At 39.5% G+C, this 20,910-nt stretch overlaps 1 protein-coding gene across 2 annotated transcripts in view; it reads left to right on the top strand.

Annotated features, from left to right (window-relative positions):
* The window catches only part of PPP2R5E (protein phosphatase 2 regulatory subunit B'epsilon), a 71,307-nt gene extending 59,762 nt beyond the window's left edge, over window positions 1-11,545 (top strand). For both annotated transcript variants that reach the window (XM_066551291.1, XM_066551290.1), the window contains exons 7-14: window positions 67-126; window positions 747-855; window positions 1,853-1,906; window positions 2,003-2,053; window positions 2,870-2,989; window positions 4,724-4,851; window positions 6,642-6,743; window positions 9,336-11,545. In XM_066551291.1, coding sequence (XP_066407388.1) covers window positions 67-126; window positions 747-855; window positions 1,853-1,906; window positions 2,003-2,053; window positions 2,870-2,989; window positions 4,724-4,851; window positions 6,642-6,743; window positions 9,336-9,435 — 724 coding nt within the window. In that variant the 3' untranslated portion in view covers window positions 9,436-11,545. The remainder of the gene's footprint in view (window positions 1-66; window positions 127-746; window positions 856-1,852; window positions 1,907-2,002; window positions 2,054-2,869; window positions 2,990-4,723; window positions 4,852-6,641; window positions 6,744-9,335) is intronic.
* The last annotated feature ends 9,365 nt before the right edge of the window (window positions 11,546-20,910 follow it).

Here is a 20,910-nt window from a genome sequence, read left to right on the forward strand (position 1 = left end):
TGCGTTTCATTTATGAACCCTTTAGGAAACTGATATATTGCTTATATTTAACTTTTCTTTTTTTAGATTTGTTTATGAAACTGAACACTTCAATGGCGTAGCTGAACTGTTGGAAATTTTAGGAAGGTAAAGGAGTCTTTATTTATTATCTAACTCAGACTGCCCTTGTGCACACGTCAGGATAGTGTCAGATTTGGAAAAAGTATTATGATAATCCCTGACTCTGAAAACAGATGTGTGCACATGCTCATCTTTAAGCCCATGTGCAAATCTCTGTCACATCTTTGCCAAGAATATATAGCTACAAGTTAGAGCCAAAGTGTTGGGTTGATTTTATGTGTGTGAGTCCATTAAACACTGCACACTTCATCCTTCCATGCTGGAGGATTATTCTGAGCACACTTAGCAGAGGGAATGTTATGAGTGAATCTAATTTTGGTAGGTTAATTACTCAAGACCACCTTGCTCAGATGAATTTACAGACCACATAGACAAGGTTTTCTCTGTTTGGCAACAGTTTTGTGCAGCTGTTTATGTGGTTATTCCTAATGAGAGCTGGATTGCTACCTAGATATGAACTGCCCTGTTAATACAAATCAGGACCAAAGTCAACAGCTGTTTACAAGTGCTGTTTGTAAACAGCTGCTGGCTGCTAAATATATTTTAATCTAGAAAGTGCTTGTTCAGACCTCAGTATTGTTCTCTGTGATGATGACACTAACAAATATTTCTTTTCTCATTTCCAGTATTATCAATGGTTTTGCTTTACCTCTCAAGGCAGAGCATAAACAGTTTCTGGTGAAGGTGCTGATCCCTTTACACACAGTCAGGAGTTTATCGCTCTTCCATGCACAGGTAGAAATTATGAAAATATTTTCTGTTCAGTAAAAATTATATGTATATTTTTAAAGGTTGCATTTAATTACATGAACATAAAAAGGGAGGGAAATTCTAAATGTGGAAAAAAAACACAATCGATTTTTTTCCAAATTAATTCAGTATCCTTTATATGATAAATATTTAGCTTCTGTTCTGCTTAGGTAATTAAAAGCATAACATGCATCTGTAATAGTTTGGAAATTTTATTTAGTAGTTGGGCTCTCTCTAGGTTTTCCTCTCTGCTCTTTTCTCATTCTCACAAGTTTGCCTTTCCCATTCTCTCTCCAAAGAGGATGTTTGGGTTTCCTTAGTCTTGTCCTGTCAAGGCTCTTCTTCCCCCTGGCAACCTTCTGAATACTAATACCCACATTTTTTCATTTCATATTCTCCCTCAAAGATTCCTTAATATACTGCATTTATGCTCTCATAAATCTTTTTATACCCCCAGCGTTCATTATGTAATTTTTCCTCTGATACTGCTACCTGTTGCCTTTCTCTCTGATTTTCAGATAGTGAAAATTTTCAGTATTTCTTATGGTGATAAAGCTCTGCTTTCTAAGTATGTTATTCCAGGTTTTAGCTGTGTCGACTCATCTTGCAAGAATTCTCATGACTTTGCTGTATAAAATTAGTAAAAAGTTGCACTTTAAGGGAGTAGCAGAAGCTTCAAAACATTGCTTGTGTGACTGTATTTAGAATCCCAAGTTGTTCTGATTTTTATTTTATGTGCTATTTCGTCACTCTAATTGTTCTTGTATAGAACAATTGTTTCTTATAAACTCATTTCTTATAAACTGAACTTTGAATGGATTTGCACAGTGCAAACTCTGCATCTCAGTCTAAAATTGGATGTAGTTTGAGAGAGATGAATAGCATCTTGCCTTAAGTTTTTCTTTTTAAAAAAGTTGGGGTTTTGTGTTTTTTTTATAGAAATGTTCTAATTTTGTTTTTGTAAATTCTTATCTCTTCACAGCTGGCATATTGCATAGTACAGTTTCTGGAGAAGGACCCCTCACTCACAGAACCAGTAAATATTTCTTTCATACTTTTTTTTTTCACTATGAATGCTTTACCCCATAGAGAGAAAAGTACAAAATCTAACTTCTTTTTCCTTCTAATTTAGGTCATTAGAGGTTTAATGAAATTCTGGCCAAAAACCTGCAGTCAGAAAGAGGTAAGAGATATGCTGGTATTACAAAGAAAAAAAAAAGAGTTATTTTGCTCTAAAACATAATAAGCAGGGGTCTTTAATTCGTGGTTGATAGCACGTGCTCTGGTGAAGCTTGATATTATTTCTTGTAGATGATTTTTCAATACTTTAATTCTAGTTTTTTGAACAGTTTTGACTGTGCAAAGTTTGATAAGTCTGGTTCCTATTCACAAAACAGTTCCTGGTTCTGCTGCAGAGAATATTTTAGAAAGGAGAAAAATAAACATTGGAAAACTCTATTAGATTTGGAATTGTTTATATATGATGACAGTATTTTTCCAGTCAGGGTGAAAGATACTTTGTGGTGTTTACCTACTAAACATGTGAAAGATGCAGTTAAACATGTGCATTTTTGTTTCAGATGCAAATCAGAGTTTTCCTAGTGAGGTTTTGTGAAACAGCAAAACTGTTATTTTCAATATTGCTCTCAAAAATGAGGTAAAATTAGGAGAATCTCCTTAGTTACTGAAGTTTAAGCCTTTGTTCAGATCTTTGTATGAGACAAGGTTTTCAGCATGGATGTTTATACTGGAGCAATTCTGAATTTCATTCAAAATATGTTAAATGCAGCACTTGAAGAAGAAACTTGTCCTTGTTTTAAGGGACTGAGTCCAGAAGTTGCCAGTGGTAGAACTGATGACATTTTTTGAGACAGGGTCTCACTGAGCTGAGTGAGGTTTCCATTTCTTCCTGAAGCAGTAGAATTTGGAGGTTACCAGCATTCTGCAGAACAAGATGATTTGGAAGTTTTATGTTCAATGCTTTCTTTTTTGTCTTTAGGTCATGTTCCTAGGAGAGCTGGAGGAAATCTTGGATGTAATTGAACCATCACAATTTGTCAAAATCCAGGAACCCTTGTTTAAACAAATTGCCAAGTGTGTCTCTAGCCCTCATTTTCAGGTCAGTGGTAAAGGTTATAGTTCATATAGGAATGTATAGTCTCAGTTTCAAACATAACTCCCCCCAAATGTAAATATTATTCTATGTTATGTTTTTAAGTACTTGTCTTTTGTGGAAGAGGATATGTTGGGGTGGAAGGTTAGGTCTGAGCTCCATTAATAACTTGTTGGAGGTGTTTGGGGTTACAGCACAGAGCTGCTCCTTCTGAGCTCCTCACAAATCCTTGACCTGTGTCCAAGCAGGCTTTGAGCTCTTCCCACTATGGGTGGCTGTCAGGACCCAGGACATCCCTCTGGCTGTCCTGATCAGCCCAGACCCCTGCCAGGGGGCTCAGAGACCCTGGCACAGAGCCCAAGATGCCCCTGTGGGTTTGATTATGACCCATGGAGCAAGTTACCAACCTTAGATGAAGATCTGCAAGCCATGACAAATTAAGTAGAATGAGAGTGAATTTATCATGGGGTGAAAAAGTAGATTTTGGGGTTTTTTAGAATGGGGATTCAGGAGGCAAGATGGAGGGATCTGGGCATGTCCAGCCTTTCTCCTTCTTCTTCTTGGCCTCCATCTTCTGCTGTGATGTTGGCACTTTTGGATGGGTTTAGAGTAGAAGCTCACTGTCTAACATAGGTGATAGGTATTGAAAAGTAATTGTAAACATCGTACAGGTAGTTTTTAGTATAAAGACATAACACTGGCCCTGGGGCAGGCAGAGTGCCTGGAACTGTCCTGCTGGATGGACCTCGGCAGGGCAGGAGAAAGAATTTTACAGATAAGATACAATAAACAACCTTGAGGCTGAGAAATGAAGAGCCCTGACTCCTTCTTCAAGCACTGGGCTGGGAAAAGAGACTTTCCAGCTTTTCTTGGGGTCACTCTGAGCAGCAAGAGAGCCCTACAGGTGGCAGGTGCTGGCCCTGTAGACTCTGGAGGATGGATTTGCTCCCAGGTTTTGGTGCAGTCTTGTGCAGTCCCTGTTTTCTGACTCAATTCCTTCTAACCATGTACCCACGTGTGTGGTTAGAGGTGACACAAACTCTGTAGCCTGTTTTAATCACATTGTATAATGGGAGGAAGGGGAATGGATGGGATGTAACTGGATAATGGATGTAATGGATGTGAAGAGGATATAGAGTTCATGGCCTGTAGTGTCTCCATATTAAGCCTGGTGATCTGTCCTGGCACAAAGACAGATGTGACTTTTCAGCTCTTCCTTGGACTACATCCTTTTTTTAATCATAATTCAGATCAGCATCCTCCTTCCTACCCCCCAGCTCCTCTCCAAGATAATTACTGTCCTTGGTACCTTCCCCACACTTTCTCCTCCCTTTTCCAGCCCAGCTATGGGGCCTTTCCCTGTCTCCTTCCTCTGGTTTCCCAGCACTCCTGGGTTTTTTCCAACTGCACTCTCCCTGATTTTGAGGGAAAGGGTGATGGGAAGTCTGTCTGCTCTTCCTACCCCTCCTCAACTGATGCTGTGTCTGCACCCAGTCTTCAGTGAGCAATAATACTTTGCTCAGGAAATAGAGAGTGGGTGCTGTGGGATCAGAACTACAGGATAGAAATTAATTCCATTAATGCATGTTATGCTACTGATTAGAGTAGTTTAATTCCAAAACTAATAACTGCTGTTAGCTCATCTTTGTGGAGTTTCTCTGTGATTTGTTTTTCTATCAGAAAATCACAAAATTACAGATATCTGAATTCCTGTTCCTATTTTATTTCTTTGACTTAAAGGTGGCTGAAAGAGCGCTGTATTATTGGAATAATGAATACATCATGAGTTTGATAGAGGAGAACTCAAACGTTATACTTCCCATCATGTTTTCCAGCCTTTACAGGATTTCTAAAGAGCACTGGAATCCGTAAGTTTGTGCATTTACACTTTATCTCTTAGCATTTGACAGCCCACTGATAAACTCAGGGAATGTCTGCTGAAGAACATCTGAATGGGAGAGATGCACACTCAAAGCTGCTCTGAGCAAGTGCAACTCTGTTAATGACAATATATATTAGTCTGAACTTGAGCTTGTCTCAGTGTTTTTAATTAACTGGTATGTGTACAAAAATCACTACTTTGTAGGATAAAAATAGGCCTTCTCACAAGCTGGAAAAAAGAAGAAATAAAATGTTACATTGCTATTGAAGGAAAAATGTTGCTCATCAAGTGTTTCTCCTACGCAGTTTTTTTATAAACTGTTTGGCTCTTAAGCCTGATTCTAAATTGTCTAGAAGAATATCAGTTGGCATTAATAAAGCTTTTGTGGCTGTGTCATCAACTGATACCTCTGGGAGACTTTTGGTGTTGGCATTTTTTAAACATCCATGAAACATACAGACAATATATTCTTAGGTTGGGTTTTTTTTCTAAATTTATTTAAAAGCTGTTCTTTATGACAGTAATTGAACAGTTACTTAGTATTGATATTGTGGTAATTAGGCAATTTTATTTTCAACTGAATGGCCTAATAAAAAGTGTTTTTATGGAAAATTCTATTGCAGGAAGATGACATATATCCTTTATTTTAGTCGGAAAGTTTTTGTAAGTCAAGATGATTAGCATTTAGTAAAGCCAGTATTTTTAATGAGCTGTGCTATGTTCAGGTCCCAGTTGCTTTGAGACCTTACTGTAAAATGATTCATCTTTTCAAACATTGGTCTTTTTTTCCTGTACCTAGTCAAACTCTCAAGCTTGTGTGCTCACATGACAAATCTAATGCTGCTGGAAAGCCTCTGTAACTTAACACTGGTCACAAAAAGACACTTTCCAGTACCAGTCTCCAACCTTTTAATATTATGCACTGAGATGCTTCTGGTAATGAGAATATTCCAGTATCCCAATTCAGAGTTTTCATACCCACAGTAATTTTGTTACACGAGCCAGGTAAAGACACGTCTAAAATAAAGGAGCTATTTAAAGAATTTCTATGTTTATAAGAAAATTTTTCATGTAGGCAACAAAAATGAAAGTTTATTTAAAGAGATGAGAGAGACAGGGGTGCGTGGGAAATGGCACATATTTTGTGTGTCCTGTAAGGATTAGCTCCAAAGGTTCCTGGCACTTGTACTGTTGATTCACTGCCTCCTGGCTGCGGAGCTGCTTCTTAAGCAGCCTTGGGTCTGAATATGACAGCCAGAGTAGTGGATCAGGAACTGTGAAAGGGAAAATGAATATGAACTGCATGAGCACAAGGAAATCACTCTTGAAATACAGCTTTGTATTTTGCATAGATGCACTGAATATTCAGCTTCATAGGAGAGTCATAAGGAAATATGAATCACTTTCATTTTGTGTTTGAATTCTATTCCTTCTGCCAGCATTGATGATTTGAATCTCTGAAGTTGCATTCAGAATTGCTCCACAGCATGAGAGAAGAGGCTGTAGTTATATGTAATAGCTTTCTGTTGTTGCCTTTCACCCTAGAGTTTTGGCCTGCTCCATTTCAGTAGTCAGAAGGGACATGAAGGCTGATTCTCACCTTTAAGGATGTTAATCCAAAGTAGTTTCAGTGAAATCGAAGAATTTACATAACCATACTTGCAGGAACAGAATTGGTCACAGAAAGGCTGGGAAGAGAAGACACTTTTTATTTCACGTTTGATTTCACCTGAAACTAATGGATTCTCTTCTTTCCTCTTTTTCCATGTTTCACAGGGCTATTGTGGCTTTAGTCTACAATGTGTTGAAGGCATTTATGGAGATGAACAGCACCATGTTTGACGAGCTGACAGCCACTTACAAGTCAGATCGTCAGCGGTAACTTTTTAAAGCTTTTTTTTGTCAGCTGTGCACATGGCCTGCAGTTTAGTTCTCCCCTTACACTCAGATGCAGTTGCAGAATCTCAGACATTATAGACACTGCCCCGTTTTTGCCCTTGTCTGCTGCTGGGTTTCTCATTGCAGGATGTGAGATTGTGTGCAGGTTGTTCTTTAGTCTTTATTAAATACAGTGTCCATTGCATGACTTGGGAATCCACATTCCTTGGCAATTCCTTTTTGACTTCACATTCCAAAACACTGAAGTCTATCAAGCTCTTCAATGATAAAAGGAAAACAAGGGTTGAAAGGTAACACTTTGCTTAAAGACCTTAAAAAAAAAAAGTTACACTGAGGTTTGGAAAGAGACATGAGGAGAAACCCCTAAGATTTGATTTTCCAAGCTGCTGTTTGTTGGCTGGATGTGATCTTAAAGCAAAGAGATTTTCTCAGCCTTTTTGTTTCTTATTCAGAGGTCTTGCTGTATCTGAGTCTTTCAGCATGCAGGATCCATTAAATACACCACTCACAGAGACATTAGTTCAACTTCAGTGCCTTCCTGTCTTTTCTGCCATTTTCCCTAATCTTTATTTTTCCATTACAGTGCAGCATCTTTTCTCAAAAGTTTCACCTTATGCAAAGATTAGGTAAAAAAAAAATGAGCAAATTTCAGGAACTTTGAACAGGTTGCAACTTCATTTAAGCCATACTTTGGCTGTGACTCAGAGTTCCCCCAAGAAATGCAAAGGGCACTGCATATCAGCAGAGGTTTTTAGGGTAGTCCAACCTTGAAAGTCTTTTGGCTGTTGTAGTTTTTTGGCTTGTGTGACTGGAGTCACCCAAAAAATCTGCACATAACAGGCTAGTTCATTAATATGGTATTTTACTTGTAGAGACTTGTTTAGAGATGGATTTGAACTAAGAAACCAGATATTCTTGATATGTGTTGATAAATAAGTGCCAATCACATAGTGCAGTTGAGACAAACTCTGTGGTTTCCTAGCAAAAAGGCAGAGAATTTTAGGACTGATCATCTAGTCCAGATATTCACTGAGGCAGCTTGGTGACCTGAATCCATTTGTGGTTGCACTTTGCCCCTTAAGATGAGAAATTCTGCTCTGAACAGCACCAGACACTGCAGTGGTGTGTCCCATGTCTGGATAATGGGGGAGGTTTAGTGGCTGAACTGCACAAAGAATTTCTTTTGCACCTGGTGACATTGTACCTTCTTACCAAGGCTGGTGCTAACCATGTCACCATTTTTATTTGCTTCTTATAATTTTAAAATCTGAATATTTATAGGCTATTTACCTTAAGGTTTTCAGAAAATCTTCAGCATCTTAATAAAACCACATTTTAGGAGGGTAGCTTTGATACCACTTAAAGCTTGAGGAGAAATATGTTCAATATTAATGGCTAGGATAGGTCAAATAGGTAAGTTGGATGAGGTGATCATCCTCTAACAGACCTTTAGGTAAGCAGACATGTATTTCCTAATGATTAGAAGATAAATATTGGTAAGTAGCCTGAAAATGTAAGGCTATTTCACTTACTCTTGTATTTAATTTTAAATACTTTCTAATAACAGTAGGCTCTTTTTTTCTCTTTACTGTTCTTCAAGGATTTATCTGAAAGTTGTTTGTATTTTTTATATGTTTAAAATCCTCTTGGGAAATCAGAATTCCAAACAAATGAGCCAGATGTTGGTATGCTGAGTGAATCAAAGTGTGTAGGAATGGTTCTAATCCCTTGAAATACTTCTCAAGACTTCTGTAATGTGACTGGCAGAGAATCTGTGTATCTGTCATTGTTAGATTTCCATTTCATCTAAACCTGCAAGGTGATGTCATAGAACTTGAGAGCATTTTGTGCCTTGCAGTCTCAAGGAGATTTATTCACAGTAAGCTGAGGCAGAGACAGGAAATTTAGAAAGCAAACAATGCAGGTAAAGTAAATGCTAGGTTTGCTGTTTAATTTTCTCAAATCAGCCACTAAAGTCTGTTGTTAAAGCAAATGCTACACAGATCTTGCAGGAATTTGGTGTGGAAAAAGAGTAACTCACTGCACAAAAGGCACATCTTGTAGGTTGAACTTTGCCTTGGCTGGTGCCTAAGCTATAGGGAAGCCAGCAGTCATGTAAGTAAAAAGAGTGATTCTAAAGGGATCAGGGAATGGTTTCTAGAAAGTTGCTGTGATTTACAGGATTATTTCTATCTTAAATAAATAAAATGAAAATAATTACATAACTTAGTCCAAAATGTTAATTTTTATAATTTTGACAGATCAGTTCTGTAGTACAAGTCCGCTGCATTTTTTAATTCCTCATTGCAGATGAGTGTCTATGAACACTGTCACTTTGGTCAGCTTACATTTTATGCTTTTCTCATACTGCTTTGTTTAGTTAAATTTATGTAGGTAACAAAAAGAAAAAGAAAATACAAAAAAAAAAGTTAAATATATGATAGGAAAATTGCAGTTGTGTTCAAGAAAATTAGTGCAGATATTTAATGTCAGCTATATATTTTTTAACATAAATATTATTTATCTCCAGTCTTCTCTCCTGCTAACTCTTTGTTTTATTTCATCTGTCAGTGAGAAGAAGAAAGAGAAAGAGCGTGAAGAACTGTGGAAAAAACTGGAGGATTTGGAATTAAAGAGAGGTCTTAGACGTGATGGAATAATTCCAACTTAACAAAAATACAAAACAGCATTATTAACCTGTGGAGTCACACATTTATGTAGTAGAAGATGGAGCAACAGTTTTCTGTATTGTGCAACTTTACAGTAGATTTCACATTTGTTTCATTATTACAACAGCACTGTATATACCTGTCTCTAAGTAAAGGAAAAAAATAAGGACTTTAATCCAAAGTTTGGACAACAGATGGACTTCTCAGAACTTTGCAAACATAATCATTGTTTTAACCCTTCTTTAAAACGAGTCTTCAAAGATCTGTTGATGAAAATTGCAATGTCAGATTCCATTGTCAGGACCTGTTCCTTATTTATCGTTAGCAGAGAGTATAATACAACTTTCAAATGTGAACAATCTTAAAATTTAGCTTGTCTTTCTGCTAAACTGTTACGTGTATTTATAGTAAAAGAGAAAAAAAGACTGTCATTTCCTTATGAGTTTGTGTAACATCCTCCTTCTCTGGATAACTTTACTGTAATTTGACTTTCTTTTCCTTTTGCATATCTTCATAAGTTGAATGTCCATTCAGATCAGGGCCATGAAAAACATTGGTCCTGAATAAAAGTTTTGTTTACTGGTGTGAGCATTTTTTTAGTACCAGGCTGTCTCTGGTGCTTCCTTAATTTGAACATTAGGAATTAAAAAACAAGTAGGTGATAAACATAGTAGGAAAGGGAGCTTTGGATTCGTGCACCTATTTATTGCAAATCCAAATTAGTGTCCACAATCCATGGAAAAAACAAAAAAAGGGCAGTGGTAACACCCTGGACTCCAATACCTAACCAGTATTAGTGATGCAGCATTGGACACACGTACCAGAGTTGGTTTAGAAACACCAATTGCTAAATTATTACAGTATGTTCTTATTGGACCATTCTGAAAGAATAAAGACACATGCTAAACAACACAAGCATGAAATTGATCTCCAGTGGTCATGGTTCTAATTGGAAATTGAGATAGCAGTTTGGACAGTTTGGAGTTGTTGCCTTACTTTTTAATATGTATTTATAAAGTGTTCCAGCAAAAGAGGATGTAGCCTCTAAGAAACATACTCTAGTGTTTTTGTGGTTCTAGTACTATTACTCATCACAGTACCAGCCCTATGGTCTTAGCTGGAAAGGATTCTGGATAATACACTTCTGCATTCTCATCTGGATGCTCATTCCTAACTACTGTATTTGTTACCAAAAGTGGTTCTACAAATGCTACTGAAAAAAAAAAAATTCTGGAAATCCTAATGTTCTGAGTATTAATAATAAAGTTTAAAATGCTTTTATATCAAAGGTGCATTGTGACCAAATTGTTTAAAACAAAAGAGGAAAAAAAATACAAAAACAAAGAAGAGGGCTGTATTATAAGTATACATTATTGGCTATCTGCTTTGTATTTGAAAGTGGAATCTTACATCTTTGGTAGGTAAAATGCTGATAAGACTTCTGTACAGTATATATTTAGCTAATGCAGTTGCATTATTCTATACCGGAAGGTATGTGTTTCAGGATTTTTCTCCAGGATGCTTTTGAACTGTTATAGACATATGACAACAGTGAATTGATAATCCTAAACCATCAATCCAGCAGTATTTACAGTATAAAAATGAATTGGTGTTCATGAGTCTTTGTGATAGTTGCAAACATGAATTTATGACCTGTTGCCATTGATAGAAATACAGTATAAATACAAGCTTGTATATTTTTCTTCCTACCATTTAAATATACAGTAGAATTTGAAGTTTTCTTGTTTTCAGGCACGGAAAAAAAAGTAAAAAAGAATTCCCTCCTAGACTACTGACTGTTTCAGGATTATCAGGTCACAGTTTGTACTCCTGGGTCTGCACACACAAATGTTGTAAACTCAAGGCTTTGTAAGAACTTGACACTGTTAATTCTGGAAAGAAAAAAAAAAAGTGGAACTAGTCATATGCAACACCAAACACAACATGATTTAATGGGATTACTATGAGCTTCTTTTAAGAACATTGACTGGGACTCAATGTAAATTAGGCAGTTACTGTCATAGTTGAAACATTTTATTTTAAAGTGCTGAAGCAAAGGTGCAAGCTGAAATACTGAAGATTAAATAAATTTATAACAAATCATGTCCCTTAGCCCATTGATTTTGGCAGTCTTTTATTTCTGTTACCAAAAAAACAAACTTGCTAGTGTGATTTCTGTGTGAAATGATCATTTCACAGTACAAGAGGGTGGACTCAAACTCATGCTCAAAGACTATGTTCCATTGTGAAAAACTGAGAAAGAATGGAGGAATAAAACTTGATGTTCTTCACCCGGTGGAGTAAAACACAACAATGTGAAATTAGAAAAAGCACCTTGTCCTGTACTTAGAGTTTAGGTGAGTGTTGTTTGTTCATAACTATTTTTTGTTTTGCCGTGTCATTCTACTCTTGATCATACAAAACTGACCAGAACCTGGTGGGTTGCAATATTTCGTGGCCTCTGCCGCGGGGACAGCGGGGCGTGTCTGACGTTCATAGATGATCTATCACTTCTGGGAAGGAATGTTCCTTCAAGGAGAAGGAGATGATGTGCTGTTGTTATGAAGTCCCTTGACTCCAAAGGCTGGGTGATGCACCTGAAGAGGCGCCTGCTGCCAGGACCCCGCGTGCGCCGCAGCCCCAGCGCCGTGCCCGGCCCGGCAGGGCTCCCGCTGGAGCTGCAGCAGGAGGAAGAGGAAGGCAGCCCGTGGGCCCAAGTGTGATCAGTGCATCATAAATTACACTTTTGTTGGCTTCTTGAGTTCCACAAACCACCCTGGTTGGTGTCAGTGTTGTTCTTGACTGCTCGTCCGGCAGGCACTGGGTGCTCCTGCGTGTCCTGGGCCACGTTGGTCTCGGGGGGAAGGGTTGGGCACTGCCTGCTCACAGGAAGGAGCTGCGAGGGCATTGGGTCATGGGGATGTAACAACTGTGCAAGTAAAGTTCCTCTCATACACTCTGAATTGACCACATGTTGCTTTCTTCATCTTGCACGTCTCCCGTACTGTTTTCCTTTTGTTGCTTTCAAGTGTTTTTTGTCTTTCTCCCAAAGGTTGGAATGCTTTAAGTAAAGGTATTCTAATGCCATTGGAGCATTTGCTAGCAGGGTCACAGTAAATTTAATCTTGGTTTTGTTAGCATAAGTAAAAGGGTTTAATTTATTTTTTAATCTGTTCTCAAATATGGAAAAATCGAGGGTGTTGGAGCCAAGAATTGCTTGAGTAAGAAATGTAGCAGCTGTACTTGCATTATACGTGTGTAAGTACAGCCTTAGGCTCTCTCACTTGATGGAAAAGAAAATATATTATGGGCTCTAAAAAGCTCTTTATTGTTTTGTGAGGAGTGGGAAAGATGAGATTCTTCTCCCTCCAAGTAAAACCGACATAATTTCCTTTTAATTCTGTCTTTGAAAACAAAGATGCCCATTTCTCTTAATTGTGTGACACCACTATCCCAAAGCAGTTGCCCTTAAAGAAGACAAGAGTGATGATACTCAAGGTTGAAGAATGTTTTTATTTACTTACAGTTTTTTAATTTGGCTCCTGTGCTTCCCTTAGCAGCTCTGGAGTGAGCCATGAATTAGTTCTTCCTAGTTGGTATGTGCAGCAGATTTTATGTAGCCCAGTTTTCCATTTTGAACTCTATGAAACAGCATCTTGAAAGAGAATGGAACTACTTTAGGTAGAAAACTTTTATCCAAGTGTTGCTTCCCATCCACAGAAGCGTGTGCTTTTTATCACAACCTCTCTAAGAGTTTTTGTTACTTGGATCACCTGCTGTAAATATGTTGTATTCATAACCTCGTGGAGCCATGAGGAGTTTTCAAATATAAATAGTACCAATACATTTCTTGTTGTTGTCCTATTTTTGATTGTAGTATAGCGAATGACCTGTCATGCTTTTTGTTTCAAGGTTAGCATTAGATTCATAGATCTTAATATTTTAGCATTTCATTGTTTAAGCAGGAGAGGGCAGCAAAAGTTCATTTTTCCCCATAGGAATGCTCTGGTCCCATTACTGTTTTTAAACTTAGGTGCATCTAACTATCTGTGGGTAGGGGGGAAAAATGAAACTTTTTTATATATATTAAAAGGTGCATATGAAAATATATAGACTGGTCCAACCAGACTGTGAAAATGTCTTCTACTCTACATCCAAGTAACAATAAAAATATCTTCCACCTCTGGATAAAGTACAAGCAGGTCTTAAACTCTTGGATTCAAATGTCATTCTTTGGAAACAGTTTACTTTCTTAAAAGTGGTATCAAAGAAACTCAAACTCAATGGTGCTCCCAGCTATAAATGTGTTATCTTCCTCTTTTGCACATGCTCAAGAGGCTCTGTACTGTGGGTGCATCTAAATAAAGAAGCAATGAAGTGTTTTCCAGGTGCTTGGCTTTTTTTTCCACCTCCTCCCATCTGAACTTCATGAGCCTTTTCAGCAGTGAACTTGGAGCAGTCAGGTGCCCATCTGCATGTATCAAATGTAAGGAATCTTGTCCGGGAAAAAAAATCCCCAAAAATGAAGCAATGAGGTGGTAATTTTAAATTCCAGCCAGAATTACCATAGCAAACACTAGGTTTTCAGTAAGTTAATTTTTTTTCAGAGATCCTCTGATGACGGTGAGTATCTGTGTACCTCACACAAACCCCCTTTGAAGGGAGGTCAGGATGCAGGAAAGAGGCTTTAAAGCCCCACAGAGTTCTTTGGGAGCCCTCTGAGCCTTCTCCTGTGCAGCTGGTGAAGGAATTTGTTCCTTTATGGCAGCGTTTCAGTGCTGCTCTGCCTTGCAGTGTGGAGGTGAAGGGAAAGGCTGGAGGTCATCAGGGGAAAGCCTCTGGGGAGAGCCATGGATGGAGCCTGGAAAGGGGCACTGCAGGTGCCTGGCTTCAGCAGCAGTGTAGGAGAGCTGGTTGCTTCCATAAAATGAGAAATATTTATTAAACACCTGGTTTTTAAATACCACATTTTTAACATTATTTGTTCCGATAGTCTAATCCTTAATTCTTTGCAATTTTTTTTCCACCTTTAATTTTAATCAGTTGGATCTTGCCTGTCTTTGTTAGAAGAGCTCATTATCACAAATCTCTTTAAATACTTTAAAGACAATATTCAGAGCAATTCAGCTTAACAACTCCATGTCTCTCTACTTTCTTATTGCAAGGCAAGTATTTTCTAAAGAACTTAAAAAAATAAAGAGAACATGCAGTAAGTTGGCCTCCAGGGTAGGATTTGTCTTCTTACTTGCAAGTTAGAAATCAACCTTTACAGGCTTGGAATTAAAAACTTAAATTAGTTTCCTACTTTCAGTAATGACAATTGCTTTGCTAATTTTTCATCTTGGTCTTTCCTTCTCAGGGATGATTTGGTTTCTCATGCAACAGCAGAATGTCTGGTTTATCTTACATTAAGTTTGGACCTCAGATCACAAGTGTGAAGCTTACAAAAGTACTTTTGTGTGCAGGTACAGGCTGGTCCCAAGGCTGCATTAATTTGTGCCTCAGTACTCTGAAGGAATAGCTTGGGAGTTAAACTGGACACTGATACAAGGTCTCAAACTATGATCTGTGGCTTTAAAGAGTCAACATTGGAGCTGAAGCTGAAGCAAATACCCTGAATTTGTTAGTAAATACCTCAAAAGCAAGTGTTCCAACCCACTGTGAGCAGTGACCAGAGGCTCTTCTGGGGTTTCCACGACATCAAAACAGGTCATACAAAAACTTTATCTTGCACTATTTTTTTATGTTTGTTTGGTTTTGTTTCTCCCCTGTCCATCTTTTCTATTCAGTATTATCCCCCCTTCAGTCACTGAAGGTGTGAGAAGCTGGGGGTCACTCAGGAAGGATGGAAAGCCTGAGATGCATTTAAAGAAATGTCTGATTTTTATTCAGTGGTTCATTCTTCCATACACACTGAAAGTGTCTGGGAACTTGGCATTATCCCTGCATCTGGGAAGGGCTTCCAAAAAGAGAATGAGAAAAGAATATTCTACACACCACCTGAATCTTGTCAAAATTCTTACTTTGCAAGGTTTGCCTTGTGTAAGAAGCCTGTGCACTTCCCTGGCAGAGGAAGCAGTGAGCCAGCAGTGAATATTCCTGGAGCCCCAGCCACAGCAGGAGCACGCTGGGCACCAGGGAGCAGAGACCTTGTGTTTGCACAGGGATTTTTGCAGCCCTCAGTAAAGGCAGAGGTTATCTGCAAACCTTTTGTGAACTGAGCAGACTTGGGTCAGGTTTGAGTCTTTGCCTTTTGAACTTTCAGCACATGTGAGCAAACTGGACAACTGATCCAGCTCAGTTTTAGGTTTTTATATTAATTCTGCAAAGTGTGCTGAGTGGGGTTACAGTTTATGCTCATCCCAAAGGCTGTGCAGCAACTCCCCTGCTTTTTTAGATATTTGGCAATGTTTATGATGTGCATGAGTCAAAAATCACTGTATATTTATTTAACTGTCTCCAACCAACATGGGCATCTGCATTACATAATCTTCCATTTCAGGCATCTAGGAGGACCAGGCTCAAGTCTGCAGGTGCCAGATCTTGGAGTAAACTGCAAATTGGCAAAGGGCACTCTTGATTTCTGGAGGAAGGAAATGTGGAATTCAGACAGTGGTAATTAGTTTGTTAGCCCACAGACTATTTCACAAGCACAAGGGGATATTATTGCTATTTGCTCTCCATGACACTCATCAGACAATAATTGTCACGGTCAGTGGTTATGCACATTTCAACATCAGTTCTGGCCAGACAAAAATGACTCAGGAATACAAAGAAAATAATATTTCCCACTGCAGTGTGGTGCCTCCAGCCCCTCTTTCTCCTGTGCTGCACTAGGTTCTGCAAACACAAGGGTAAGGACTTGTACTGGGCTGAATTTAGCAAAATGTGCTGTTCTAGTTGAGATTGTCATAAGGGGGACATAACTACAAACCAGGGGGCACTTCAGCCTTTTCCAAACAAATGCCTTTCCAAGTGGTCAGCTAAAGAAATGGGACTTTTTTAGAGGCCTTTCCACCAGATCAGGTTGCTCCAAGTCCCATCCCAACTGGCTTGAACACTCCCAGGGATGGGGCAGCCACAACCCTGTGCCAGGGCCTCAGCACCCTCACAATAAAGAATTTTCCCCAATATCCTGTCTAACCCTGCCCTCCATCAGTTTGAAGCCATTCCCCCTTGTCCTCTCACGCCACCCCATTGTAAAAAGTCCTCTGATCAATATCTGCAAAGATCCCAAGCTCACAAGCTGCACAAACCTTTTGGATTCTTCTGCTAATACAGCTTAGGGCCAAGAGTTCTTGCTTGCTTGATTTTTGTCTGAATTTGAGAGAGCAGAGGTGGCCACCTGTCCAATGGAATTTTAGTCCCTCGACTTCCAACTTTTTCAGCTGGTTTTTTTTTTCCCCTGAACTTTTCATCTGGTTTTCTTGCACTGGCTGTGAGTTAGTGACTTTCTCTGTAGTTCAAATACACTTTTGTAACAAGATCCCCCTGGTTTACACCAAGTGCTTCAGACTTACCAAACTTGGCGTTCAGGTGCAAGGGAACACTCTTCCAGCAGGAATCAGGTGTGCCCAGAATGTACCCTTTACACTATGATTTCAGTTGCTTGGAAAAGAGATTAACTAAATTAAACTGTGAAAAGACACACACACAATTTTTCCTACCCCCTTCCAATAATAATTTCTATAATTTATATTTCTGTTAAATCCCCAATCAAACTGTTTCTCACTTGCTATTCTAATTTACCAATCCCCTCTAAAATCATTGACAACATGTATGCTGTATATAATTTCATGGGACAATATCCAATCCATTACTAGGATTTGAAATCTAATAATTAAATTTATATGCTTGAATTAATTGTCTGGGAAAACAGAATCTATAAATAAGCCATTTAATGTCATGGTGGCTTTTTGGTGTTTTTTTGGGTGTCAATTAGTCACTGATGTAGAATATCCTGTTTTGATTGCATCATCAGTGCAGCAGGGAGTGTGGGCATGGAATCCAAATCTTGCAGCAATAAATAAAACTTGATTTCTAGTGCTTAAGTTGTTGCTTCAACATAAGCCTGATTTCATGGGATTGCTATTGGGTCAACCTTCATTCATTGTGGCAGGGTAGTTCAAAGCAAAAATGGATTCAGTTTTATATTCCAGTGCTTTATTGACCAGAAAGAGAAAAATCAGATGAAAAGAAAGCATTTCTACCACAACATTCTTTTTCAGTAGCCAGGGTGGGCAAAACACTGTTAAGGCTTAGCAGCAGTGATTTCAAGCTTGCTATGGAAATGCTGGTAGTTAAACTTCTGTGACCTTACTTCTACACTGACTTGTCTCCTTCTGTGCTGCCTGACTTGGCAGCAGATGCAAACACATCTTTAAAATGTATTTTCCTTTACTGAAACCTTGAATTGTTTTCCATGTGTTCACGTTCTCTCATTCCCATCCATTTTCCCCATCAGGCCATTCATGCTAATACATTTTCCAAGTAGAGTCTCACCTTCTGGAAGTGTCTCTCTGCAGAGCTGGGGCTGTTATCTCTTTGCCCTCAGAACCAGGACTGAGGAGGTGAGAGGAGGAGGAGGAGGAGAAGGTTTCTGGCATCCCTGTGCCACTGGGGTGGGAGTGTGAGCAATGCAGGGAGGACATCCCTGCTCCCTACCTGGTTCCTCCCTTTCGTGGGGTAACCCTCACCCACTCTCCACTGGATCCCCAGTCCTTGAGTTTTCCATCCCACCACACATTTCCCTGAGTTCTTCACTTCCCAAAGAATCAGATGCCTGGAGGGGAGGATATGCAGAAAAAAGGTTTGTGTTAATCTGGAATAGAGTTTGTCCCTCTGCAGAAGGGGATTTTGTTTAAATCTCAAAGATAAATCAGATGTTTTCTATCCAAGGCTAAGGTTTGGGGTCTATTTAAAGATTATTGTCATTATTTTTACCATGACTGCACTAATATGAGCTTGAATGATGGAGATCTTGCCTCTTCCAAGTACAGAAACGGGGCGAGACAGATTAAGTACAGCTCTTCTGTAAACTGCAGGACTTAATTCTCTTTCTGCCAGAGTCAATGATGGAAGCCCTGTTGCTGTCACCAAAAGTAAAATAAAGATCTGTGAGGAGATTGGACAAATCTGCTGTGTCTATGTGGGAAAATGGTTCAGTACTAACAGGGGTGACATGGACTCATTTCCTCTTCCTGCAGTAAATGGATCCTATTCACATCACCCACTATTGTGTGCACATTGTCCGTGTGACCTCTAGAAAGCTTTCATGGATATGAGCTCCAGAGGGAATAGGTGATCCCAGTTTGCTTCCTGCCTGTTTTACAATGACACCCATCAGCTCCAGAAAAAAAACCACTGAATAAATGTCTGCTGCATAATTTGTGATCTGTACCTGAGCATTCAGGTAAACACTTCAGCACATGTAATGAACCCAGCCCTGGGATGTTAAGTGAGGCAGTTTTCCTGAGGCTGTCTAGACACAATGTCTGCCTACAAAAGAATTTGGTTATGAACAGGGCCTCATTGTTCAAAAGATGTTATTCTGCTGCTGGGGAAATGGAAAAGATTTTTTTTTTTTCTTTCAGGAGCAGGGAACTGCCCTTTCCTGGTGCAGTTGTCATTTTGTGACTGGTGTTACTAAAAATTTTCTCCTCTGAGACTCTCCATTATTATTAATTACATAAAACATGCTGTCTTGCAAAAAAAACCTGCTAACCTATTCTTTGACATGAGAAAAAAAAGGAAAGTAAGCAGTATAATTTCACTTGCTTTGTTTGGAGAAATGAATCCAGGAAAGGTATTTTGCATGGATTTGTAAGTGTCACTGTGATGCTGAGAAGCAAGGTGTGTACCATCTGTTTTGGCACCCTGCAATGGAAGTGGACCAGCACTTTGCAGACTGTGGAAAAAGGGGCTTTGCATGGAATGTGCTGCTCTGCCCCAGACCTGAGAGGAGAAGGGAAAACGTGGGCTTGGAATGAAGTTTTAAAGCTGGAGGTGCTACAGTGAGGTGAAAAGACCAGTCAAAATCTGTTCAAACTTTTGTCTGCCTTGAAAGATGACCAGATGTTTAAGGAATTACGGAGACAAGGCATTTTTGAAGATGTCACAGGATAGGGTTGTCTCATCCATGTCAATGAAAAGCTCAGTCTGGATCTCTTGACTGCCTGGGGGTGCTGATCAGCAGTGGCTGAACATGAGCCAGGTGTGCCCAGGTGGCCAAAAAGGCCAATGGAACCTGGCCAGTGTCAGCAGCAGTGTGGCCAGCAGGGGCAGGGCAGTGATTGTCCCCTGTGCTGGGCACAGGGCAGTGATTGTCCCCTGTGCTGGGCACTGCTGAGGCTGCACCTCAGATCCTGGGCTCAGTTTTGGGCCCCTCACTACAAGAATGACATTGAGGGGCTGGAACAGGAAGGACAGCAGAGCTGGAGAAGGGTCTGGAGCACAAGTGCTGTGAGGAGCAGCTGAGGGAGCTGGGGGGCCTCAGCCTGGAGAAAAGGAGGCTCAGGGGAGACCTTGTAACTCTACAATTCCCTGAAGGGAAGCTGTAGCCAGGTAGGGCTGGGTCTGTTTTCCCAAGTAACAAGGAACAGGACAAGAGAAACCACCTCAAGTTGTGCCACAGGACATTTAGATTGGGCATTAGGACAAATTTCTTCACTCAAAAGATGGTCAAGCACTGGCAGAGGTTGCTTGGGGAAATTAAATCACCATTCCTGGAGGTGTTTAAAAGATTTGCAGATGTGGCACTTGGGGACATGGTTTAGTGGTGGGCTTGGCAGTGCTGGATTAACAGCTGGACTCAGTGATCTTAAAAGTATTTTCCATCCTTAATGATTCTGTGGTTTTACCTGTCCTTGTATGTGACTATTTTAGGCTGGCCTCTGTGTGGGGTTTAGAGAGGTTGTTGTCCTTCTCTTCAGGTGCTGAGGAGAGGGCAACAGAAGGAGTGGGGAGCTGTATTCAGTGCCTCCAGTAATTTCCTATTTGCATGTGCCAAACAGGTTTGGCAGAGGAGAGATTCTGAATAACACCATATCTGGATGAAATGCCCTGAGCCTTTTAATAAAATGTATGAAAATTCAGTGTCCCATGCTTTGGTGATAAAAACCCCTTGACAACGATGTCAAGAAGACCACACTTAGAGCAGGGATCCATCCTTGGACCATGATTTGAAGTTCCCAGTTTCCTGTGACATGGAGAATCCTTTTTATTCCAGAGTTCCTCTTGGGTCATGCAAAATCTTTGTTGCTCAACCTGCAGCCACTGTCTGTTTCTTATATATTAATTAGAAAGTTTGGAAAACCTTTGCCTGGACATGGTCCTGTGCATGCACTCAAACAGCTTAAATAGGGGAAGAGAGCAGATTAGACAATTTTAATCTGTCAACACTCTGGCTCCTTGGATTAAAAAAAATAAGGTAATTTCTCAGTTGAAAACGGCTGTGCAACTGTGATGTCCAGAAGCTG

The sequence above is a fragment of the Molothrus aeneus genome, chromosome 6 (assembly GCF_037042795.1).
Source record: "Molothrus aeneus isolate 106 chromosome 6, BPBGC_Maene_1.0, whole genome shotgun sequence".
NCBI lineage: Eukaryota > Metazoa > Chordata > Aves > Passeriformes > Icteridae > Molothrus > Molothrus aeneus.